This window comes from Zootermopsis nevadensis, unplaced genomic scaffold (genome assembly GCF_977971745.1).
Source record: "Zootermopsis nevadensis isolate Lab colony 2312 unplaced genomic scaffold, Znev_1.0 Znev_ptg000021l, whole genome shotgun sequence".
Classification (NCBI taxonomy): Eukaryota; Metazoa; Arthropoda; class Insecta; order Blattodea; family Termopsidae; genus Zootermopsis; species Zootermopsis nevadensis.
In genome coordinates this window covers 15,106,775-15,134,105 of record NW_028259153.1, presented here as the reverse complement: position 1 = coordinate 15,134,105, position 27,331 = coordinate 15,106,775, and the positions used below count along the sequence as shown (strand labels likewise).

At 39.2% G+C, this 27,331-nt stretch overlaps 1 protein-coding gene and 1 long non-coding RNA gene across 10 annotated transcripts in view; both read left to right on the top strand.

Moving 5' to 3' along the window:
• The window catches only part of LOC110830226 (nucleolysin TIAR), a 907,764-nt gene that overhangs the window by 124,481 nt on the left and 755,952 nt on the right, over window positions 1-27,331 (top strand). For all 9 annotated transcript variants that reach the window (XM_087352407.1, XM_087352401.1, XM_087352399.1 and 6 more), the window contains one exon: window positions 17,886-17,981. In XM_087352407.1, coding sequence (XP_087208533.1) covers window positions 17,886-17,981 — 96 coding nt within the window. The remainder of the gene's footprint in view (window positions 1-17,885; window positions 17,982-27,331) is intronic.
• Window positions 9,210-11,954, top strand: LOC147873197 (uncharacterized). Its single transcript, XR_015536094.1, has 2 exons — window positions 9,210-9,514; window positions 10,524-11,954. It is a non-coding gene; the product is annotated as an uncharacterized LOC147873197 (long non-coding RNA).

The following is a 27,331-nucleotide window of genomic DNA, read 5'->3' as shown; positions in this document are numbered from 1 at the left end:
GATTAACAGTTTTCGGCGCTGTCAACTGTAGTATTTAACGTGGAATGGCGTGCAAGGGTTTACATGCACATAAATTGTAAAGCACGGAACGAAACTATTGTGTTACATTTGAGTGTATTATCCCAAAGCGTAAAACGTCGTGAAACCAACGACGTAATTCTTTTAGAATAACCTGTGACGGTCAGGACTTAAAACCAACTATCTTCCATATATATATATATATATATGTATACCGAGGTGCTTTCAGTTTACTTACTCCGTCCATTAAAGCTTCCAATTCAAACCACACATTTGAGGAAATTAACTTGAATGTGTTAAGTGGCTTTTTCTACACAACAGATACACCTGCATTTATTACACAATTATTTTTTCGTCAGAGCCATTTCTGTGAGAGCAAATTTTACTCTGTTATAATGACCTTTATGTTAGGGTAGCACTTCATAAGACGTGACCAGAAAGTAGAACGGAGAAGGCTATTGATTATAAATTTTATTCTATATCTGTGTGAATGTTATTTTGCAATGATTTGATTCAGTTTTCCTGTAGTCTGGATGGAAAGACTGCAATATCCGACCGGACCATTGTCTTCCACAGTATGTAAGGATGGAAATAAAATAGTCTCTAAATTACTGACAGTCTAATGACCCATCAAATGACTTTCTCAGCGTTTTGGTGTCGCTGGAACATGTGGTGCACTAAATGTTGAAAGAAAAAGCCTTCTTTTTTATGCTTGAAACATTTTAGTTGCAATATCTCTGGTGTCAGTGGACATGTGCGACTGTTCCAGTAATTCGTAGTAATTTCGGTCATTCTGTGTTTTTGGTACAGTTGTATGATAAAGAAAGGCGCATTTGCATGTGATGGAGCCATTGATTGCATTGTCCCGCCGGAGTAAGGCTGGTGACGTCACGCTAGGGGCAATTAGGCACAGTGTGATCGGAAGCAGGGATTTGCACCGTGGCCAGTCCGACCCCCATTGTCATGGAAATTGCAGGAATTAATTGCTTGTTCGTTTTCGTTTCTACCGTCATCAGCACATGCATTTCACAGCAACCCACAGAATTCCTGCAGAAACAAGAGACGAAATCGGTTAGTGTGTTCTGTTTTTTTATAAGGCTGAAGAGAATTACATGTTTAGGGACTCCGTATCCGCATTTTTTCGATTAATTTGATTGAGATAATTAAATCAAGGAGGCTGAAACGGGCGGGTTATGTAGCAAGATTGGTTTACTGCACTAGTTCTACGATAAATTTGGTTATTATGATGATAATTTGTTGAGACATTTTAGTTCAAATATTAATTAGACATGCAGGATAGGAGCACAGATGTGTAAACAGAAACTTAGCATTGAATTTTGACTTGGAAATATTTTGCATAGGAGATCTAAGCCGAGATGGGTGATAAATATGAAAATAATACTAGAGAAATAATTTATAAGATAGATAGAACGTGGGGCTTTGCCTCCATCCCCCTCCGCAATAAGTTTGTGTGCCATGGAAATTTAACGAAGAGAAATAGTATGTCCATTTCATGAAATATGGTTTGAATGTGATATCATGTTAAACTTTTTTTATTGTTGAATTTTAACTCGTATTACTTAAATAGATAGTTAGAAACTTAATATTTGCAGAGCTAGAAGTCTGCTTATGAGTTGTTGAACTCCGTATTTTGATTTTGTTTACCCCGTTTTATGTCGTTTAATATATTGCTCTAGAAGTAATCCTGTCACAAATAGGCAGGATGAAAAACACTGGACATTATTTGGCCCTGTATTTCGTTTTGTGTTCCCTGCCGCCAAATTGTTCGAAACCAAGATGGTAGATGCTATTTATAACTATATTAAACGTTTATAGGATTTCTTGTACTATGAATCGTTTTCGAGAAATTTTATGTTTGATCTAAACTTCATATTGCGGTTATGTTTGGTTGATACGAATCAAAATTAAATGACCTAATCAGCTTCTACCCTAAATCCATAATGCCATATCTAGTTTCTGAGATGAAAGTTGCGGACAGACGCCTTTTTTGTCATTGTGTATTCACTGCAATTACTTTGTGCCTGAATAAAATTAATCCATAGTTGTCAATAAACCCCTTGTGGAATCCTGAAAGCCTCGAATTTTTTTGACGTCAAGATGTTGACACCCCTGTTTTGCGATAGCGTGTCATCTGTATTGAGTGGTGCTGTTTCCTTCCTGTAGCTGGGAAACCAGAAATGAGGTTGTGGCTTGTAATATATAATTTTAATCCCTTTCTTAATGTTGTTTGAGGGGACATTTCCTCCTAGAATGGACCTTTTCATGTCCCACATCTTCCGCCAGTGGACTCTGTTGATTCATGATGGTCATATCCACTCTCCATCCTCCCGCCATGTTATATAAAAGGTGAGATATGAGGGGAAATGCACACAAGCACTGGAAAATAACCAGGAAAATATACCGACTGTAGTTACGGGATGTGGGAAGAACCAACAGCGAAGTCCAGCTCTGAAACTGTAGGAAGAGGCTATAAGAGACTTAAACGACGCAGAGCTGTGATTGACTTCTTGGAAGTTGTATTCAGTTGCATCAGTCAGATGCGTTATCGTGTTTTGCACTGTTTTGTCTCTATGAAATTGGTTTATATTAATATTAATATAATTTCCGTGTACCTGTGCCCTCAGCTAGCTCTTACCCACTATCTTTTTACCAAAAGATGCATTTCTGTGAAGGCAAATATGAACATCCTGCCACACATTTTGGTTTTTAAATTATATACCTTCAGAATGTTAGTATGAATACCATACCTTTGTTGGAAGTTGCATAACCAAGACAAGAGCCGTGGCGAATTATAGAACTACTGCATAATACTGTCAGTGTCTGTTACCAGATAATTTATACATACGTACATTATCGCAATCTGCCCTTCCACTACTGATTTCGGAGGTAGCTTTCTTTAGTTTTCACTGTAACTTTCCATCCCAATTGTGCAGTCTAAGGGCCATGAGAAAATAACCCAGCTGTAAACAAATTACATCATACATCTTAATTCATTTAAAATTATTCATTGTCAGTGACAGAGACTAGCTTTATCTAAGGAACCCAACAGAGTAGGTACCTCTCACCTGAAGACGGAAACAGAACCAGCCTCCGAAACGTCGTGGTTTTAAAGAACAGACGATGGAAAAAGTCCTGACAATGAATAATTTTAAGTGTAAAACGTCCAGTGACAGAGACTAGCTCTATCTAACGGACCCAACAGAGTAGGTACCTCTCACCTGAAGACGGAGACAAAACCAGCCTCCGAAACGTCGTGATTTTAAAGAACAGACGATGGAAAAAGTCCTGACAATGAATAATTTTAAGTGTAAACAACCGTCGTCAAAACCCTTTAGAATTGAATCTTAATTCATATTTTTCTTTCTCTTTTTATTGTCTTTCTTCTCTGTTTTTATTTGTTGTTCCTCCATCCTTACTATTTCTCCATTTTCCCGTTTTCTTCCATTCTTCCTCCATTTTGTTATTTGCTTCTACCTTTTTCTTTCTAAGATCGTTCTGTTATTTCTGTAATAGATTCTCTCCCTCACTCTGTTGGTCTCGTTTACGCTCTCTGCTTAGACTAATACTTCCTGCCCGATCAGAAATCTCCAGGTCCTGTGGCTTATGCGGTGCTTAATTGTGACGGCTTGATACATGCCTGCCCATCGTATAAGAAATTTATATTGTCATCAAGTCCTGAATTAAATCGACTGACATGCGCTTTGTTTTCCCTAAGAATCCCACTTCCGTAGACAGAGTTATATTCAGTTCTATGTGCTCTTGTGGGCGAGGGGATTGTGATGTCTTCAGTCCTTGGCCCTTTGTACTTTACGGCCTGTCTCCATTTTATTAATTGTGTCAGCTTCTGTCTCGAAGAGGTAATTGTGTCCCAGTAACCGGCACTGATTAGTCGTATCTTTGTTCATTGCTGTACATAATGTCAGCATTTATTACTGCGTTTTCCAGAAGCAGAAATTCCGGAGTGAGAATTTTCTTGGGTTTACACAGCGCCTCCATGAAGTCGGTGTGCGTCCACGAAAGCTTCATCCCAGTGTTCCAAACTGACTGTTCCTACTTGCCTTGAAATTTCACTCTGTATAACGTATACAGTAGAGAAATCGTCGTCAAAATAAGCAAAATTTAGTGAAAACATGTCTTGTTTTATTGTACTTATTAATGTTTTGTACAAAAGAAATCCTTCTTTGAACCATATATATTTTTCCAGTTTTATTTCGCCTAATGTGATTGTCGCACGCGCTCTGTGTCTGTTTCTGTATCCACTCCATAGTCATTGTGAGTGAAGTTTAACCATGATACGTTATCAGCTATAACATTGCTTTTGATATGATGACTGTTGGAAAATACGTATATCATTTCATCTGCTACAAATAATTATACTAGTGGTACAAACGGGGTCAAAGCACTATCAACGAGCTTATTTGGTGTCATGCTGATGGGTTTGCCACACGTTAGTGTTTCTGTTTAGTTGGCTGAGAAATCGTGAATCATTTTGAAGATGACCGTCTTCTGGGATGTGACATGTGCTAGAACTTTACCGGCGTTTCAGATATGCTTGCTGCCGCCTCCATAAGCGCGCCTTTGAAACGTCCGTAGACTTCTTCCACAGCACAGGGCGCAACATCTGAGAAGGCAGCCATCTTCATTCTCGATTCGTGAGAACTTCAGATCTCACGTGAATAATTTCAGCCAGCTGTGGACCAGACCAAACCTGTCGTGGTTTGCAGGGCTCCGCCATACTAGAGGAACGGAGGGAGTTGTAATCAGCTTCGGGGAAGATGCAGTCGATTGCTTGGTGCTAATCCTGAAGCCGTAAGACAAGCTTAGGGCGACGGAATTGCAGCTTCTCTAAGCGCGGGCGGGGACCAGCGTCGGAACGTCAACGGCTGACGCTCTGGTCCAGTCGACTGTGTGTCAGGTAGCCAAGGTTCGAATCTTGCTCTGAGGCAGGCTGTCCTGATAGTGCTTCACGTGCTTTTTCTCAGTCTCCCCACTCAAATTACAGGACAGTATCTTGAAATAGACCACAAAATTCTCCTTCTATACCCTACATCTGTTCATCATTTTCTGTCTTCTTTAATGTAATTCGGGAGCATGTAACTCCTGAAGGTGAAACAGCGACGTAAGAGAACTCAGAAATCAGACATCCATCCTGTTCAAAAGTTTAGAATGCACGGACATAACCTCTGTCTACTCAGTGGAATTTAAAACTTTACATGCTGGCTTTTAATTTTTCGTCTGTTAGTGAATTTCCACGAGAACGTATAATTTCTATTAGTAAGAAGCCACAGTCACGTGTAACTGTTGAGAAATTACGTGACAAGTTTCTTTTATTGTTCCCAGACATTAGATGAAACGACAGTGCTTTTTTAAGGAGACATCGCTTGCATAGCCTGACCCTTTAAAATTCAGCGGTAGCTATATGCTCCACCTGCTTTAACCATCAGTAACTCTGCATTTCGCCCACAAAGAGTATTTGTAAGTTTTTATGATTTTCGGTATAAAGAGCATTATCCATTTGATCTTTGTAACGCGGACGTGTTATGTTTTCTTTGAGAGATAAACTGGTTTTTAAAATATTGTTTAGACGAGCTTCATGCTTCAACGCGTGCTTTGAAGTACCTTTTGTGCTTAGACTTTGTATTTAACCGTATCAATATGACATGCGACGGATAATTCTGATCTGTTCCCCAGTTCCTTTGCGCGATTGCTTTGACAGTACGATGTTCCCACGCCCTTCAGAATATATAATAGACATTCACAATATTTAGATTTTCATCGTAACTACTGTTATTGACAAAACTTATGAGAATATACACACTGCGGTGGATATTGATTACGTCCAATCGTAGATTATCTTTCCACTTCACTGAAGAATACCTTAAAATACAGCAGGAATATGGGTCCTTATTCTGAATGAAGAGCGTACGTCGAGAAGAGAATGTTTGTACCCAAGAGAAAGAAGACGTTGCATGAATTTATTGACTAGTTGAGCGACTATCAGCTTTTCAAGAAGGACTGTGATCTATGGAGACAGTTAAGTGTTGTATACCGTCACGGATCCAAGTCAGATATGTGCCATTAGTGTCTGTTAGAACGAGGTGTGTGAAGAAATGACTTATATGTGATATCGGAAGACGAAACATGTCCAGGATCAAGAAGAGGTGAAAGAGAAAATGATAGATAAATAAGAGGAAAGAATGGAATAATTCAAAACAGGAAGGACAGAAAAACGAGAAATGTTCTGGAACCCCAGCGATGCGATGTGGTTTTGTCGATGTTGAGGTGCCAAGGTTTACGAGGAGCATAATGCCTCCATCTTCAGCAGCCCCACATGCTGCCTCTCAGCTTTGCTAACAGAAACACCAAAGTGTTGAATGGAGCGTGTTATTCGGAATCTAATTGAGACTTCATGTTTAGGAAACAACAGAAGCAGATATCTGGAGTTCATGTAATTAAAGAGTCGCGTCAAGTTGGTAGCGATGAAGTTTGCGCAGGCAGTGCAGTTACTTCCTGTGATTACAGACAGCCGTGCGTTTGGTTGATGTGATAACAGGCTATATAATGAGGGTAACGTTTTTATGAATTTTACCCTAATTAATGAAAGGCAAGGCTTGTAGAGTTCAAGTCTAAGTCTACGGGTTTAGGAAGATTAAAGATATGGTTAATTTAAGCTTCGTACTTCGAAATTACCACTTTTTATCTGCGGTGGCATTTCTGCGAAATAAAAAATATTTACAGTGTGTGTGTGTGTGTGTGAAAAAGAGGGGGAGAGAGAGAGTGAGAGTTAATTTTTTTTAGCAGTGTGGTAAAACTATGTCAGTAACGTAAGTTAATTTGAATTATAGCAAATGTTAGAGCAGACCAAAGAAGGTTACGAGCGTCAAGAATGAGAATTTTACACGGCGAGGTTAAAAAATGGTTTGAAACTTAAGATCGATAATGAAGTTGGGCAGATTAGTCGTATAAACATGCGGAAGGAACGTGTGTGTCGAATTAGCAAAGGTGGATTACCGAAGATGACATGGAATTGAAGTCCTACTGAGCGAAGAGAGAGAGAGGAAGTCTAAAAGAGAATCTGAGACTGGTAGGAGCGTTTACTTGCCCTGCAGTGAAGATGAAACTAAGAACAGATTTGGAACAGAATGTTATTTGCGGCTTTAAAAGGATTTATTTTTATTTAGAGGATGAAAATGTGAAAGAAGTAACATTTTCAAAATCGTAGCCGGTAAACCTGGTTTTGTTATTATTTTAGGTGTTTGGTCAGTCCCTCAGACGAATATTGGAGTACAAAGACCATTTCTGATTTCATACTTACATACTTTCAATTCGTTCGATACTAACTTGTCTCTGCATTTACGCCAAAATCATTAACTGACTTACAAACTATCCGTTATTTTACAGTATTATGCTCTATAGCTGCTATAAATGTAAGATATTTAAACTTCATTTTTATCATCAAATTGTCCCCGCCTACTTTTAACGGACAATTTTAAACTTCAGTTGGACAGCCAGGCTGGTCAGCCAAAGTGAGAATGTGTTGCTGTTTCTTCAAAGAGCCAGTCCGTCCTGACGCTGGAGATGATTGGAGGCGAAGCAAGGAGGCGCTGATGGAATGGAAACACGACTTCCTCACGAGGGGAACTGTGGGAAAACACACACACTCACGCACGCACGCACGCAGGTTTCTTCTTCTCCTTGCTCTTCACTGCCATCCAGCACCCGATCTGAAACTGGTGTTTGCGTAAACTTAGCAGCTACCGCAGAACACAGTAATGGGAAAATATACGGAGTGAATGTTCAGTGCCTCCCGGTTTCTTATGTTATGCAGTCCCGCACGACCTATTGAAATATCTTGTGCTGGTCTTGTTCTAAGCGCTTGGTATGGAAATATAGGACTAATATTTAGAAACGTAAATATTGGTAGAGATTCGTGTTTATTTATATTTGAACATCACCAAGGGACGGATTAATTCTCACACCGATTACTTCCGGTTCGCCCTGCACTACTAGTATGAGCGGTTTAGGACCTGCATTCTATAATTTTTCTGAACCCTAAAATTCGCCACACGAATGGCAAGTGTTTTAATAGCTTTTGAAATAGCACAGCTTGAAAATAACGCTTTTGCGACTATATATGTTTATCCTTCCAAGCAGATAATTTTTTGTCGGTATAATATAATTTTAATGTTTTGAAAATATTCAAGTCTTAGCTTTCTTTCGTAAAATTGGCCCTCATTTTGTGGGCTGTAAAGTAAAATGGTTCCATGGACGTAGTATTTGCGGTTAAGCCGCGCTAAAATGGTTGAATGGAGGAGAATGTGCATTATCTCGTCTGGCGTCCATAAACTCGTTTTACACAGACACCAGTGCCTGTTGCCATGACAACAGACGCTACACACCATCATCACTTGTGCACATGTGGAATAAGGGATGGATTAGCTGTCCAGGAGTGCACAAACACCATCTCTGCCCTTCTTTGTCTTCCTTAGTTTATTTATAGCCGTCTTTATTTTCACTGTTTTTTAGTTTTTGTTTCATCTTTTCATTTTGGGAGGGAAATTGGATAGAGCTTACTTGGCGTTATGTGTAGTGACGATTCCAAAAGGTGTCTGTGACGAACCATCGTGTTCCATGGAAACAGAATTTCTTGAATAACCAAGAACCTATATATGTCAGCTCCTTATGGAAGATCTCTCACCCTGAATCAATTGTCAGGTCGTTTAATGACCGTGTTTAAACTGCACAGTTCATGTAGAGTCGAATGAAATTCAAAGATGATTACGCTTTTGATCATTGTCCCATCCTTTCCGTTTATTCATCGTCTCTGATTGGCTCACCCAATCAGCCTTCCCTTTATAACCCCCACTCCTCCCACTTCCCAGCATTAAATTGTAGACAGTATATTTCTCCGGAACGTTGGTTCCTACCTACAGATCTGTGTTATTTGATTTAGTTAGTCATTCGCCTTTAGTTCGTTATTTGGTTCAGATAGCTGACTTATTTATTTACTGAATTTACTTTGTTAGCAGGAAGAATTAATTAATTAACTTAATATTGTTTTTATTTACTAGGTTTTGTTAATTTATTAATTTATTTAAGTTAATTTAGATATTTAATTAAATTACTTCATTGTGCCACTCACCCCCATCTAATGCCGAGGTCAAGAATGATTAGGAGCTATACCACTCTCCTCCCAAGCGCCTGCATAAGCGTGTAGCGGGACGGCTTTTTACTTAATTATGTATACATGTCCCTTTTGATACCCTATTTGATTAATGTCTGAGTTTAGAAAGTCAGTTGCTTAGTGTTCGTATGAGAGACTGCTATCTCAGTCTGTGTACGGTCCTCACGGTTGGATGCGCTCTTAAACGGCAAGCAGTCGATACTGTGCAGAGTTGTAACGCTACATGCTTCCACATGTTCAGCGGAATATTTGGGTTGGCTGCATCGAATTCCAGAAGACTTCAGAGAACAGGTACGCTCTTCCCATTCTTGATGAAATCTTCTGTAATTTCACTGCTGGCAGATCTACCTTGAGAAGTACAGCGAAACAAAATTAGGAAAAATGGCGATACATACGTTCTTATCACGGGATATAAAGAAGTGTTGCTAGGAAAACACCGTGCAATAGAAAATGCATTCACGATAATGGACGTATGTAACAAACTGGAATTTTTTTTAAACTGGAAACAACTATGCTACTACGTTTCGTGAAATACTGTATTGTGTTTGGATGTCATTGAACTAAGAATAATTAACACATCATCTGATGCACTGGACAGTCACTTGACCTATATTATTACCCAGTGGTTCCCCCTTGTCGAAGTTACTCAGCTCAGGGCGCAGAATAAGCTGGATAAGGGCTCAGTTATGCATGGAAACTCAATGAGACGAATAACCGAGGAATGACCTCGGGACCTCCAGGTTACTGACTGACAATTCTTTTAATCTCTGTTGCTGGTTTGTTATCAAACTCATAACTTGCTAGCTAATGTACAGTCTAGATGGAGTAAATAACTAACTAATGAAATTTTCATCAAGCTAAGCAAAGACCTCGCTGAAGGTTTTCTTTTAAATAGCTAGGCCTACCTCGCTAACATGTCAGCTAACTTTCTTTATAGCTCGCTGACCAATTAAACCACTGACTCAGTAACTATGCGTCCAAGTAAAAACTTAGGTAACTCGCTTTTAACCACAGTCAACCCCCGTTAGAGCAACGCCACCAATACTGGCGTAAGAGCGGGGTTGGTGGTAAAGTGAAACGTTTCTTGAGGATAAAAAATAAGCACAATATCGTAGTATTTACTTGTACTTAGCTTCTATATGATAGTACAATCTTATAAGTAGGCCTCTTTATCTTTATTAGCTTTCTTCTGGGTTGTAGCGCCGTGATAGAAGTTTACCGACGTTTCAGAGGTCATTACTGCCTTCATCACCAGGGCGAAACGGTCAGATGAAGTGTTAAATACTAATTCTGTTCGTAGGTACCCGTCTGAAACTGGGGCCGCAGAACACAGAGCCATTCTCCTGCAATGACCGAGTACCACTCCACGTCGTCTGCGATGTATTGACTACAGCATGTAGTTATCGCCAATCCGATAAGACATTAGGGTACACTAGGCAATCCTTCTGCCTAATACATATCGGCTTTTGTTTTATCCTTCCTCCATTATAATCGTTTCAGTGGGGGATGACTGCGAAGGGGGTAAAACAATCCTATTACATGGACATAATAGACACACCCTGCGTTCCATCTCATTGCTTCTAGTCTGTCAGATAGATTTCGAGCCCAAATGTGTGATAATGGATGGACATCGACTGCGTACTATATCAGGAGATGGGTACATGTATTTTGTTCCGCTGGGATGACGTCTCAGTTGAATATTCCCCTCCCTGGATTGGTAGTGCCACGGGAAGATCTATGGGTGGTTATAAAAGCACAAATAAGTAAATTGCCCTGCACCTCTGGTCTCAAAGCCCCTGTACAACACTGCAATAAATTTTGTAATAGAGTTTTCAAATTTTTTTATTACATTTGCGTTCCGTTTGTTAATTTATTTCAGATAAAATATGTTGTTGGCAGAGATGATCAAAGTAGGTTATTACATGTGTGGATTTATAGTATAGAGTATATTTGATCCTCACGTAAAGTCGCTTGGCCCTGATAGTGGAGGAAGCGTGGACATCCGAAACGTCTTTTAATTTTTTACCAGATATTCGGTGCAAGAACCCGGAAGACATTCGAGGCCATGAGAATTATTTCTGTAGATAATGGTTTATTGTAATTACTAACTGTTCGTACATGATACCGTCTTTTATGGAACCTGGAGAATATTACTGTCCTCACAAGAGTCTGCCATTGGGCCCTGTACTGAGGAAGGCGAGTTTAGTGCACATTCTCACAGTGGTGCTATTTAAACATGTTTTAATATTTGCTTCCTATCCATTGTCGTTGCAAGTGAAGAGTTGCAAATCACCATCTTGTAGGCTCCCATGTGAAATGCAGAGTATGCCTGCATGACGCTGGATGAGTTGGGTGGTGGGTGACTTAGTTGGGAGATACGTTTCACACTTTGACTGTCAAAACATCACACATCCGCCTGTATGCATGTCTGGCCTGCCCATCTGCATGCATCACCAGTACATGTGCATTGTCATGGAAATCGTGTTGCGGTGTTGCCTGCCTCCAGGGGCTCGAGCAGCTACTTGCTATGCTGGAAGACAGGCAGACAAGAATTTTCAGTGGGAAGACACTTTATTTTTTGTGTGAATATCCGTATTCAACAGGCAAAGTTACGATTCACTTGTGGCTACAAAGCATTACATTTCAGTGTTTGCTGTTCCTGTTAAATATTCGTAGACTTTTGTATTGAGCAACTGTTTCTTGGACATGGTATATAAATATATACAACTTCTTCGCTGCCTTGCTCCCTATTTCCTTAATATTTTATATTTTTCTTCTTCCCATCTCCCAAAAGTCTTACATTCTTATAAAAGAAAAAAAACTATGAAATTAATGAAATGATTGTCCTCTGGGATGTTACACCGTGTAGTCTGTCGATATTGACCGACGTTTCGGAGTAGCTTAGAGCCTCCATCATCAGCACCTCTGAAATGTCGGTCAGTATCTACCAGACTACATGTTGCAACATTTCAGAAGACAGTAATTTTCATACTAGTCACCGTAAGAAGGTCAGAGCTTATCGAACATAAAATTTGCTACAGAGCATAGACCGCTCAGTTTATCTGTGACCCAGCACTTGGCTGGTCTCAGAGTAAAGGTCATTATTTGAAGACAGATGTCTGGATATTTGCGTTCAGGCTTTTTGTGATACCGAAGAAACCATGCTTTCCTTCTCGATCGTCATTGAAGTGTGTTTTCTTATGTTGGTCTCTCCCCGAATATGACGTATGTGCTGCATTATAGACACACTAATGCACGACTATCTCGTTCGATTTTTATGTCGAGGACTGTTACCTTAACGAATAGAGACTGGAGGAAATTACATAATGGATGGGATTAACTGTTTTGAAAAGAAAAGCTTAATGGATGATTACTGAACGAAACAGCTTCTGTCTTCTGATTAAACTACATCATTCCTTCTAAAAGCTCGCATATGGCTGTAGTAATAAACCTGAATCCTTTACTTTGCTATTAGGTTTCGAGATAAAAAGCGAATCTCTTCAGTTCGACAACTTCTGTCCTTGCTTAAATTACACCCTCGACACCTTTTCATCGCTTCCTCTTTTCCTTTCTTTCACGATAAGGTTTCACCAAAGAAACAAAGCACAGAACACATTATCCACGTCGATTCAGGCTATAATAGGCCTGTAGTCCAGCATTTTACTGCAGAAGAGTCATGTAGGTCTATAATTGTGTAGTTGCTTGATTGACGTGTAGGCGCCATAATGGGAGTCGTGTCGTCCAGAAAGTAGTCAGTAATTTTACTGGCTCAACTATTCCTTATTTTAAAGATCCATTTTAATATTATTCTTTCATCTCTTTCTCGGTCATCTAAGTTGACTCTTTCAAACGATCTTTTCCACGTACTTCTGTTTGCATTTTGTGTGTCCTTATTTTTATCGATGATGTATAACGTCTGTAACTATCGATACATCATCGTATCAGTGCCCTATAAAGTGTAAAAGCGAAAATATGTTGCGTTATTGAGGCTGTTTCTTTAGAAACATTTTTTCCTTTAAGGTAACCACAAAGGAAGGAGTCGCAGGGGTTTATGTCCGGCCTGTTGGGTGGGCATTTCTGTCCGCATCTATGGCGAGCAGGTCATCGGTGGCCACACAGTAGACCAGACGTAAGCTCCTCCGACTTCTACGCATAAAATGTCTTTCTTGCACCAACTTTGTGGACATTTTCTCGGGGTCTAAAGCAGTGGTATTCAACCTTTTTTTTCGCGTACCCCCAAAGTTGTTGGTGTATAATTCAAGTTATACATAGTATATAATCTACATCTAAAATAAATTAAATGAATTACATAAAATATAATGTATTAAGTCTGGCCCTGATTATTCAGTGCTTATCATAATTTTTTTTTTAAATTTCACGTACCCCCTAAGATGTCTTTGCGTACCCCCGGGGATACGCGTACCCCAGGTTGAATACCACTGGTCTAAAGACTAGGAGCTGTGTTGCTGGATTTGATGGGAGATGGCAGTAGAGTCAAGGTGGATTCGAACAGTATCGTTTGAATGCAAACGACAATGGAGCTTAATTCTGTACCAAGACAATACTCAATCCCTGAATCGGATTATAAGCTAGGCAGATAGGACATAAAAAAGTGAAACTCAAAAGCGAAAATTTTTTTCCGCATCGGAAGTGAGGGAATGCAGTTTAGATAAAAGAAGGGCGGAGGAAAGCCTTGAATATTCAGTAGTCTGCAGCCACTGCCGGGTTTTATTCATGTAGTCACTGTTCGTTTCTGGTCCTCTGGTAACATTTCCATTCATTGCCCTCTCAAGTATGAAACTTAGGCTTTTATGTTTTGCCAGTGGATAACAAATAAGACACTTGTCATATCTTTTCCAAGCCACAAGTGTATGCTGTACGTGTCTGAAATATGAGTTTGGATAAAATCCACTCTGAACGGAGAAGAGCCGAAAGTAATTTCCAGTTTCATGAATTAATGTGAATTGTTTATAAATCTAACTATAGATATGAAATATCTCAACCGGAAATCTTTCGTGATGTTTGTTGTCAGTTTAGAAGGGAACGGATTATAACACTTGGTCATAAATGTGGGTTATATAAATACGAGTTATATGTCTCGATGTGTTTATGCTATAATATGAGTGGAAAGATGAATTTGTTTTCGCTGAGTACGTTCATTTTTCAAATACCTTTTTTCCGATTTGTGTATTTGCTTGGTCTTCATGTTCATATTTTTTCAAGGTAGTTAAAAACTGTCATACGAAGATAAAGTGCTATTTCAGTAATATCCATACAATAAAAAGAAACTCTGTATTCCATATTCTTGTATATTTGCTTTTTGTTGACATTTATTTTACAAGTTTCAGGACAATCTCAAAGGCAAGTGTCAGTACCTGTATATTTTTACCATTTGCGGTCTGCTAGTGCGAACAAAGCTTTCACTTTATCGATAAAAATGTTTGATGTTTAGACCTACATTCCTTTTGATGCCACGTAACAATCAGGGAAACAGTAAATTAAAATAGTGTTGGCATCTCGCCACGAAATGATAGCATTTAATATTTTATATTTATAATCGTGGTTAGGATTTACGCAATAAATTATAGATAAAAGTCCTCCCCTTGCTTCTGAAAAGTGTTTCTTTTGAAGGGTGTTTTGGACGAAGGCCAGGTTCGTGTTGGGGCAAACTGAGTGGACTTTATATAGTGCTTGAACTCTGTGCATTAGGCCAAGGTACGGAAGACGACAGACGCGTGGTATCAGAGTAATGTATCTACTGTTTATCGTCTGCAATTGTTCATTGTGTGATGTTCCATAATAAATGTTGGAGTTTCTCGACGCCTATTCCTGATAGATTTCAAGATTTAACTACACTTCCTCTTCGCGACTTTCAACATAGAAGGAAATTAACTCGAAACCAAAATTATATTTAACCACATTACGTGTAATGTCGATACAGCAATTTATGTTTTATCCTGAGTTACGTGCTGAATCTTTTTTGCGTTTCGTATTCCTTACCCCCTTTCATTATAGGAAGGTCATATTGAAAGACGAGAAATGATAAGTGTAATGACACATGTAGCACGCGATGTCTGTCATATCTCATGAGATTACTGCGTTGTTGCGTGAGTTGAATCGTGGTCTCGTGCACGGTTGCTTTTCTAGTGGTAAAAGTGGGCAGATGCCCAGGGCCCCTACTTCCGACTGCCACATAATTCCGCGTTGTGCTCTTGGACGTCAGGAGCGCGAGTAGTAAATGTGAGAAATCGCGGCCACACGGCCAGAATGCAATGTCGTCAACTGCACAGACATTGAGGACTTAGTAGTAAGCGTATTTTGCCAGGGCCCGCCATTGCTGTAAAGCGACCCTGTTCTCATGGCTGGATTCCAGGCACTTTGCAATTTCGTATTACCCTGACTGATACAGGCCTGCCAATGTGTGGGTAACAAGAACATATTGGTTGGCTATTGGGTTTCGACTCGCAGAATTGATGATTGCATTGTGTCGGCAGCTCCAGCCGTCAATACTGCAAAAACAGCGCGCTGACATGTCCCTCGGACACCGTTCACCGGCCGGGAGCTGCTGATTTCGCTTTGTGTTTCAGCTCGCCACTATGTAGAGTCGACGTTTTTGAGTGACGCTGTTCGTGATTTTTGCTATATGTGTCGGTCTTCCCAATTAGTTAATAAAAACTAATTACACGTTACAGAGTCTTATTTGAGCTGATGATAATAATTAAACGATTCTCAAAAGGTTCGTGACAGTGGTCATTTGTTATGCCATTACACTGGAAACTCTTCCGTGTCTGAAACGTATTTGGAACACACAGCGTTTCGCCAGTTGGCTGCAATGTCGGACGTACTTCATACAATTGCAGTATAATATTTATGTTGGTAATTTGCGAGTGAGGGAAGCCTGTTCCCATCTAATCGGAAGTTTCATTGTGTTATTTGCAGAAGACCATCTTACCGTATATTCAGCTTGTTCAGACCCAATTTCTTTAACTGTCCGATGTTAGCATGAAACCACATTTTCTTAAAATGCTGGGTTTTTTGGCAAATTTAACAGATTCTTATTGAGGTGCTTCATGAAACTTTGTTTTAAAATTTATTTTCTTGTGTCCAACCCCTGATAAAACTATGAATTGCCACTGATTTTATATGAGGAATTAAGAAAAAACGTTGTTTGATAATAGAGAGCTGAGAATAATATAATTACATAGTAACCGAGCTTCAGTGTTAGTACCATTATATAATATTATATATTATATATAATGTATAATAATATATCTATTTGATTAATGAGGATGATTTTTGCAGAACATGCAGAACTTTTGTGACAACTGTCATGAACTTTAGGTTAATAAAACCAAGGAATTTCTTAATCAGCTGAATAACTATCAGCTTCTCGAGAACGATTTTCGCCATATCAAATATGTGTTTACGTAATAAAGTTTGTTTACAAGTCACTCAGGGAGTTCGTTGGGTAATTAGTATTTCATTACCTTTTATTTTATTATTCGATAGTAAATCAATTACTCCGTTAATTTGTTGTAGGTATTTTTAGAAATATTAAAAACTAAATACCATTTTTGTGTGATCTAATTTTGTGCTGTTATGAACACGTCTAATTGCCATTTAACGAAGTGGCTGCGTATGTTTCAGGTTTTGTTCACATCTGGCCCCAGCTACGCAATTAATGCTTTCAGGTTCTGTATTTTTAATTGTGGTTAACTCTGCAGTACTCGCCAGATTGACTAATGAAGCCATGTATATTTCTTGCAGGGCAGTTTTAGTTAAAACCTTGCGTCTGTTTAATTAGGTAATTGCCATGTCATGTGACCACACTCGCATTGCTAATGCCATAGTGTTTCTGTTTTGTTTTTCGATAAACACAACCTCAAAATGCATTTGATCGTGGGTTTTCAAAGTAAATGTGTACAAATCCCCTGAACCAGGCTTACTGCTAATTGTCGTGTAATATTTATGTGGCCAATTAGAACACTTTTAAGCTGTTAATTGATTTCCAAAAGGAAAATAATGAAAATATACAAAATTCTTTTGCAAAATAGTCTGATTTGTACAAGTTGTTTCTGTTCTAAGTGAATAAAGTGGACCTGTAATGAAGGATCATGTCCATCTGATGCCATCTCATGTTTGTGCCATTATAAATGCTTGTAACTCATTTACTGAATGTTTATGATTCGCTTTCTCCCCTAAATATCGTAGAGGTTTGTTCTTATCTCCTTGTCAGTCGAAATATAATCAATTAAAGCAGTTACATGCATTGAAGTATTTTCTTTATTAAAATTGCTTCTTGTGTGGTTTAAAGAAATCTTCTATACTTTTATTCATTTTGTACGTACATTGTCGCTGTTTCTGTTCTTATTAAGAACTGTTTATACAGTTTTATGCAGTTTTTGTAGATCAGATTATATATATTCATTTTTACTCTTGGCATATTTAATGATTCGTTTTCTACTTCACATGTTCCGTAGCGTTGAATCCTAGGGTGAATATACGGAACGGATGTGTAAGGAGGCGACCATGGCCTTTGGTACTACCTCCAGCATTTGCCTGATGGCTTGAGGAAACCCATGGTGACGCTCAGTACATTAGCCCTGTAATATTGATAATCTGAAGTAGTCAAACAGCTGAATGTCTTGTGCTTCCTTTACAGCCGGGAAATGATCCGTACGCGTTCGTGGAATTCACTGACCACCAGGGGGCTGCTGCAGCCCTCGCCGCCATGAACAAAAGACTGTTCCTCGATAAGGTAGGACTCTAAAATTCCACTATATTTGTAGATATTCACTGCTGCACCATAATGGCATTTAGTGACTCCTGGTTGTAGTGTTATTCCAAGGAGACAAAGCCATTTTTTCGACTTCTGTTTAATGCAGACATTTATATACGAAATACTGCAGAATTCATATCCTTATATTTAGTCATTTATGTACGTCTGGTGGTAAAATGCGCTGTTACTATATAGCAGGCTACAAATCTTCATTTGTCTTCCTTTCACTTTGTTTTCTTCTAGCTTTTATTTCTTATTTTTTGTAGGAGTCCATTAAATTATTTTTCACATAGTTTGTCAACTGTTTCACTTATGACGGGGACGTTTCGTGTCAGATATATTCCAAGAAACAATACGAAATTAATTATGTGGGCAGAAAATAATGGGATATATATTCACTGACGTTGTTTTCTATTAAAATCCTGCTTTTAATTTGCAACTCTGAGTTAATTTGTCCCCGTTTTATAGTAATTTAACATTGGTTGGTAAAGACAAGTTTTCTTTTAGGGCAGCTGTACTGTGTACCGCACACATTTAAATGAGTAGAACTGAACTGGTTTAAAATTCACTGTTTGAATGTAAAATTATACAAATCTATGGGAGTGGATTATTTTTTTTAAGGGTATAGGGCAGAGGAAATCAGAAACTATATCGATATTATTTGATTGAAAGAATAATTGAACTAACTGAAAATAATAATATTTAAATTGTAAATCTTGATGTTTGTACACACGTTTCAAGTATCCGAAAAATGGACACTGGGAAGCTACACCACAGAATTTAAATTGTAATATTTGACGTTGATGAAGGAGTGTGGAAAACTGGTGGAATTACGATTGGCGAGGGTAAAATAAAGTTTTCCAGGAACTCTAGTTTCGTTGTCACTTTGTTCACTGCTACACTGCTAGAGTCTAACTGCCAGAATGGTGTTCTGGTATTTGGCTTCAGATATCTCATTTAAATTTGAATTTAGGAAAAAATTTTGCTATTAAGGAAACGGACAGGAATGTCGCCTCCAGTTTTAAATGCTCTCTTGGTCGTAACGCAGACAGATGACGATGAGACACCCCACAGCTTCAAGAATGCAGCTCTTGGTCCCCACTGCGAACTGAACCCGGTACTGCGACGTAATTGTGAACACTCAAACGTCGTGCTCGTGGGGTCTCGGTCAGTAGGCTGACTAATTTCGCTGATATTTGCATGATTTCTCTCAGTATTTTCCTGAAGGATGTTGACACAATAATTTAAAGTGGGTTACTACCGCTTCATCCCACTCCTTTACAAATTCTTCTTTTATTTTATTCTACATTAAATTAATTAATTAGTTAGTTAGTTGATTAGTTTTTCGAGTGGTTAGTTTCTCAGGAACCTGCGTGGGTCCTTGGTAAGATTACTGTTTTGTTACTGTTCTGGGTAGTTGTATAATTAGCAGCCAGGTTTTTAATTAGCTACCTCGTTGATTATAATTAGACACTTGGTTAATAAGCGGGTTACCTACTTAATTACTTCCCTGCTATCCGGATAGTTAAGTAGAAGGTAATTTTTTTAGTTAGTCGGTTGGCAGTATAGTTCGTTACCTATCTAATTGGTTCAATAAATAATTTACTCATTTAGTTAGTTAGCTGTTTAGTTCAGTTTAATTTGTTCTATGAAGCAGCACTTGGCAACTATTCCTTCGGTGTATGTACCGCGTTTGGCTGAAGTATTCCTTCTCTTGTGGGAGGAGTATGCTTGCAAGTTGTATTGGATCCGCCGCCCTGCGGTGTATGGAGAACAAACGCTAAGATCCGGATTAGTTTCAGAGACACAGCCGAGTGAAACTTTGCGCGAGGAGATGCTGCCTGGTTTCCATTAAAATTCCTAATTTCACGGTGGCTCCACGGTTTAATACAAAGTATATAGGCCTACGCATTGCGTCTACAGATCTTCTTCTGTCCGGATGTGTGCGCGAGTGAGTGCATAAGTGGGCTATGTGGACTTACACCAAGCTTATAATTGATCACTACTTGTTTTCGACGCACGTTACGTGACCCGCCCATCTCAGTATCTTTGATTTTATCACGCTGGTAATATTATGTGAAGAGTAAAAGTATTCAAAGAAAACAGAACAGAATTTATTTTTCTTTCTTTTTTCCCTATTTGGTTTTCATTCGTACTCACTCCCGTTCTTCGTTCGCATGGTTTTTTTCTCATTGTTCTTCTTCTTCTTCTTCTTCCTCGCTGTATCTTGCTTCTATGTACAATTGAAGCACGATCATCTACCTTGATTTTCTGCTTATAATGGCATTTGTCAGTTTAGGGTTTTTGTATGAGAAACATATTTTCTTATAATTAAGCGAAAACTAGGGGTTGTACACATAGGATATTGTGCATGCTTACTGGGGTTGCCAAGGGACAAGACAGAAAGGCTAAAGTATCCACTGGATGAGGAAATGTGAACACACGCCCGCGCAAAGGGAATCTAAAGTTTTAGAAAGTTTAATTCTCCAGTGTCTTGGTGTAATTACCTTTCCGCCGATCCTCTTCAGATCACATGGCTTTAAATTACTTGGAGTCTGGTCACACATCATACGCTACTTTGTGTTCTGGACACAAGAACTTACATGTTTCCGTCTAAAATTTACTGTGTACAAGTGTCTAGAACAGATTTAAATTTCTTACTGTGACGAATATGAAGATGGTTGTCTTCTGGGATATTGCGTTGTATAGGTTTATACAAATTGATCGACTTTCCAGAGGTGCTTATTGCTTATCCATCATCACAGTCAAATTGACCCAGCTGCTTGCGACACGGATTTCTCGACACAAAATTTCTCGAAATCCGTTTAGTTGTTCCCGAAACAAATTATTCGGCCGACTCTTCTCTGTGGTTATATACTATTTAATTCGCTTTAAAATTATAATCGCAATAATGTTTCGAAACTTAATAGGCTGTTACTATTTCTAGCCATCGGTAAATATATTAATTTAGAGATTACCAACCGGTACATTTATAAAATGAAATTGTTTCTGTCGCATTGGGTAGTTATTACCTTATGAAAACTTTCATTCATAAGGCTGAAATGAGTAAGTCCCTTGCAAGAAGTGGGCCAAGGTGGTAACCTGAGCAGCTCCTATTATCTCAGTCTACGTTTTAGCTCGCCGCCTACTCATCATTCTGATTATGGAGGCTGTCAATAAGTACCTTTAAAACGTCGTTCAATTTTAACAAGACGCAACATTCCAGAAGATAGCCGTCGTACCCGAAATGCCTAGAACTTCCCCCACTATTGGGTACTGAAATTTCAGGCATGTGAAGTAAACGACATGCGTAATTTCAGTTACACTCTTCCACTGTTGTTTGCTAAATTGATGTTTCACTCAGATGGAGCGATGCGTGCTCCTTATTACTGTTTTACACTTAACGTTGTGTCTGTCCCCAGCACCGAACATCTTATTGTGCTGGTAGCCTAAACACAAGTCTGCAGGCGAACGACGTGGTGTAATGCATAGAAATCGAAGGATAAGTTTCTAGCCGTCATTTCAAGTTTTAGTGCGCGTTTGCTTCGTCTTTAGATCTCCTTCTCTGACATAGTTGTCGTATAACAATGATGCATTCTCGCTTCCTGTACTTTTATGAAGACACACGTAGTCTGATAATCGTGCTTGAGGTGGGTGAGCGCACAACGTTGTAGAATTTGCATATGTATAAGGTACAATTACGTTGCGTTGGTGCGAAGTTGGTCTAAATAAGGAATTCTGGGTGGCAATAGTAAGCCTGTTTTCCTACTTTACACACTTCTAGTCCCACAAATCTTGGCTATTAATGCTATATTCAGGTAATTTATGTTTGTAACCTAACAGTAAAATGTATCTAATTTAACACAACTGTTTGTGCGCTGAGCTTATGAACAGATGGTCGTAGGTTCAAGTCGTAACCCCAGTCGTTATTTATTTATTTACTGCAGTTCTGAATATGTTACATACAAGGTATCACTATAGCCTGTTACTGTCTTTATGACAGTTATTATGTGCTTAATTTGGGAATAACTTGAAATAAACAGATTTTAAGTAATCATGTGATTTTTCCAGTTGTTTTGTGTGGCTGTGAATTTGTTCACTTCGAGGGAAACACGAAATGTGTCGTATAGTGTTCACGAAAGTAAGAAGCCAGGAAAAGGGAAGTGGCAGGCCTGTTGTTAAGGCACAATAACGGGTTTTGGTACAACGGCGATTGGCTTCCATGTTCTGTTACCAGCCAGTTGGTTAGCTCATGTGACGTCATCGTCAAAGAGTTGGGATGAAAGTGACATTTTTTTCATCATCTCACTTGTTCCCTGTCGTGTTTTGAACAATTAACTATTCAGGCCGATACAAAGATACAAATCGCGCGTCATAACATTATACTCTATATACCCTGCAGCAGGTGATGTTTCCAATTCAAAGCTTCAAATCAGATCCATCAGTCAAAGCTAACGCTGTTTAAAGTTCTGCGTTCTGACGTGCATCTGAAACTGACTGCCCAACGACATGTGGAAACACACAATTATATGATAAAGAAACATTTCCACATTGCATGTGACTGGTGATACAGTTATTATGAACTGTAAATTAATGATTGTCAATGAGGAATACCAACAAAACATAAATCTCATTAGGTCGGGACATACTTTATAACTGCCACGTGTTTAAATGCGTTGATAAGAAACTTAAGAATAGTAGCCAGATCTTAACTAGGAGAAAATTAATTAACTTACTAACTGAGTGATTAATGTACTGACTAATTAACTAGCTGATAGATTACTTACTTGACTAAGACATCAGCGGAATGGTTAACCAAGTTACTTTCTTCTAGCATAATTATAAGAAATCATGCAATTCTTAATCATGTAAATGCTAAATTACTTCAACTCATTTAGTTAAAATGTTTTCATCGATACTTTGTTACCAGATATTTGAAACAAGTTATTTTTCTTCCAATTTTATAACCAATCAAGAACTGGATGAGTAGTTGAGTGTGTAAATTCTTAAATGTGAAAGAAGTACACGTGTCCTAAGTAAGACACCTCTACAAGCCAACAGGTAAATTTAATCAACACTTACAGTGCAAACGAACGAGATAACTCGAGCGTAGCCGTCACTGTTCTCTGTCGTTATTATGTTACTTAACAGGATCTGCTAAATGAAAGACTAAATGCTTTTTGAAGATGGCTGTTAGGGCCATGATGGAGACAGCAAGGACCTCTGAAACGTCGGTAAACTTCTACGAGACTACACGTCGCAACAACCCAGAAGACAGCCATCTTCAGACTCACCGCCGTGAAAACCTCAAATCTAAGAAGATGATTTTTGATGCTATGCATAATGCGATTTATTATGACAATCAGAAGCGAAACAAATCATTTGTTTTTCCCTTAAAGGTTCTGCGTGGAATCTGTTAATGAAAACATTAGACGTAGTATGACTGGTGTCGCCGTACAAATAATGTGTTTCTTGTATCGGCAGTGGAGCAGGTGAGGCAGATTTCAGTCAGATTTAGAACCGTCTTATTCCGGGCCTTAAGACGCGTGTGTGTGTGTGTGTGGCTCCCGGCTTGATTTCCCCCAGGAATTGCAGGCGGCCCTTTCACTCCGTCTCTCTTGCCCATTTTATTGCACCCTTTGTACATTCACTCTTTCGTTTCACTGTTTTCTATTGTGTCAATGACGTGTACAGACATTACTAAAGGTTTGTGCAAACACCTGCTCACGCATTAATGCGTTGCCTCTCGACATTTCCACGTGACAGAACAGCAAACCATGTATTGCTGTAAAGCGAAGTAGTTCACGCGCGCGCGTGTGTGCGCGCGTACGGTTCCGTAGCCCATATTTATTTATCTTACAGTAGTCGGGACGAAACCTTGCGTTTCTCCTACGTCTCTAGCTTTCCGGCATAAGGAAAACAAACGATATAGCAGTTTCTACTCGGTAGATGTGTTTCTCGCAGCCTTCGCAGTGGTTATTACCTCCCGTCTTTTCTTTTTGTAGAAAACTTGCTATTTAGCTATTCATCAGCTGGGCTCGATTATTTAAAACACTGCGCACTGTGGTGAAACCCAAAGGAAGTTTCGAGGTGATAAAACGAAACTAATAATTCTTTGCGCCATAACAGCCGACCTCACAGAAGGCAGGTTAATAGCTGCACGCCCTGTTACAGCCCTCCTTAACGACTCTTCAACCCCTTTCAAGGGGTATGTATACCGTTACTAAAAAAAGAGAAAAAAGATAAACAAGGGTATTGATTTTGCAATTTTCGTGGCATATTTATAGAAACTGGCTGATATAGATTGCTTTTTATTTTCTTGCGTGGTCCATTTGATTTTCTTATTACTGCTGAATGCCTAAGTGGATGTTCAACCAAGTCTCTTGTTTTAACTAGATGGACGCCAAACAGCATTCATGCTTTACGATGAAGCACACGAGTTCATGTCTGAGTTACATTTATCAGTGATTTTAAAGTTTGTGCTAGTTTGTAAGCTACTTTGTCACTGACTCAGTAAATCGGCCAGTCACAGCAGATTAGTCATTCAGTCAGTAATTTAGCAACTTAATGTAGTCAGTTAGTTTTAAGTCAGTCAGCCTCTTTGCTTGTCAGTGAGTTGTCACTTTATAAGTTGTTAGTTAATCTGTCAGAATATCATTCGATGAATTAGTCTATCGATATGAAGTAATTTAGTAACTTATTCAGTAAAGTTTAACGAGTAGTGTGATGAGTTAATCAAACGGTCAGTATTATATTCGTCCAGTTCTTAATTCAGTTGGCCAGTTAGTCTTTGAGCAGGTAATTATTTTAGTCTGTTTGTCACTTAGATAATATTGTTGATAAATGTTACTTATTCTTATGAAGGTTATCTTTATTCATGTACTGTCTTTCGAATATACATAACCTCTGCAGTTGATAAAACGCTGCTAAAGAATGAAAACAGTGAATTTTTGAGAAATGATAAACACGCTGAATTGTTGGGACGTGTTTATATCTTTCGTTTAATTTCTTCTTGCCTTCGTACATAGATTATGTTCTAGTGTCGCTTTTTATTTATAAGCCTTCTGTTAACTGCAAAGTCTATGTCGTATCGAATATGAATTGAAACCTGGTCATGTTAGAGAAAATGACAATGGGTGGTCTATTTTAATGCATTAGTCCATAATTTATATGAAAAAACTGAGGGAGAATCATTGAAAAATTCTCGACCTGTTTCCGGACCTGAGGAATTCGATGGATTTTAATGAACCACTAAAATCGAGATATTCATAATGAGGATCGAGAAATACTTAGAACTACCCATCCGCAACAGCTAATGTCTTTGAGACGTCTGCCGGAGAACTAGGCCAGTTCGTATCTTTACCTGACCGTGCAGGTTGAGGGCGAGGGGACAGAAATCACAAGACGTCTGGCGCCTACCACATATTCAATGCTCTTGAATAACGCATTACAATTGGTGCATATTGAATTGGATGTAAGAAATAAGGAAGGAATATGTTAACCATGTGAACAGATACATAAAGGAGGAAGAACTCACGAAGGAACAGAGAAAGAAGCACAGGAAAGACGAGGAATGTGAGAAAGATAAATAAGTGAAGCATTGCTTGTGATTCCGCTTTCCGATTGGCTGTGTATGAATTCATGTTACTGCTGTGGTCCATGCAGTCGTGACCAGCTTGTCCCTAGGGACAGTCGGTCACTCCTACTGCTGCAGGAAGTATTTGCAGAACTGAGGCACCTCTGTGCGTGTCTCGCATTCCGGATATTTGTGTGAAGTGAAATGGATGATAATTACAAAATCGATGTATGAACGAAAGCCATAAAGAAGTATGAATAATAATTATTGGTGCGGTATGAAATAGGAATTTTGAAATACAGCCCCATTTCAGCGTGCTGGTACTTTGGGAAGATTGAAGAACACTGGTCTAGATGGCTGCAGTTCCACAACGCGTATTTTAGAGTTGGAAAATCGCGCTCTCTTATGCAAGGAATTTATTGTTTGGGGTATTTTAAACTATGATTAGACAAGGATCTGGAGACTATAGTGGCCGATTTTAAGGTGCTGTCGAGAGACCGGAGGAAACACCGCAAATCCGGAATCAGGATATTCGGTAATGTGGCTGATATTCAAACAGCGTATGTCCAGAATACAGATTTAGAGTTAACTCTAAAGGAACCTGCCGATTTTCTTATGTCAGATGCCCTGCAGACCGGGCCTATTTGCTAAGTCTCTCGGAGAATCGATTTGTTAGTTAGAATTTAAGGCTTGGGGATGTAAGGACCTCGATCCCTAAATCTGTATGAGATGAGACTTTCAGTGCGGGAGTGTACACTGTTGATTGTGGTAGGGTCATGAATAAAAGGTGACAGCGAAATATTACCACCAATTCTGGGAGTTTCACCGTGACTTAAGAGCAGACATTCCGGGGCTTCCCTACAGAAGACTGAGGTAGTCAGATATTCCTTGTGTTTCATGTAGACTCTTTGGTTGCTATACTAGATGGACAGATGAGTTCGGGTCTGTCTGGCAGTGGTGTCTTGTCAGTGACCCCACTGTTTTGCGGTAAATTTGGTCTCAACTGCAATCAGGCCCCAGGTGCTCGTAAACTGGACATTGTTTGTGAGGTTTCAGGTTCTTATGGCGGAGAATATTAAGATGACTGTCTTCTAGGAGGTTGCGCCGTATAGTCTTGCAGACATTGACCGAGATGTTGGAGACGGAAACACTTCTAAAACGACCTGGACGAGGTCTTAGTCTAGTTGAACTCAACAGATAGGTTCTCTGTCCCCTTCCCCCTTTTATATGGAAACGGAGGCAGAATTGAGCTTCAAAAACGTCGGAGTTCTGTAATTTTATAATTCAGACGATGGACGAAGTCTAAAAGAACAATTCTACACTTCACAATTCATAATTCGCAATAATCCGGTCATTCGACCCAACATGCCGTATGTAGTTTGCCGATTATCACTTTTAGTGTGCTGTTGAGAAATAATTTTATATAAAAGTATTGAGCGACATGATCGTCTGCAGGGTGCTGTCTGAAGACGCAACTTGGAAGCAAGCCTATATTGTCTGCTTGCGCGATGATTAATATCCAATCATTTCCTCCAATTGCGGTGCGATTTGTTGGCTGAAGCGGTGAGCTATTTTTCTCGTGTTGCGAGCCACACTCGCTCCTTGCACTCACCCATCACTGCCAGGCTTTATTACAAAAGTGTGAGAACTCGGGGGAAGGAGCCCTAGAGCTGCTCTTCTCTCGAGACACTTATTTAACCGACTGATTGACTAACTGACTAACGAGTCAAAGGAACTAGCGAAATAAATTAGT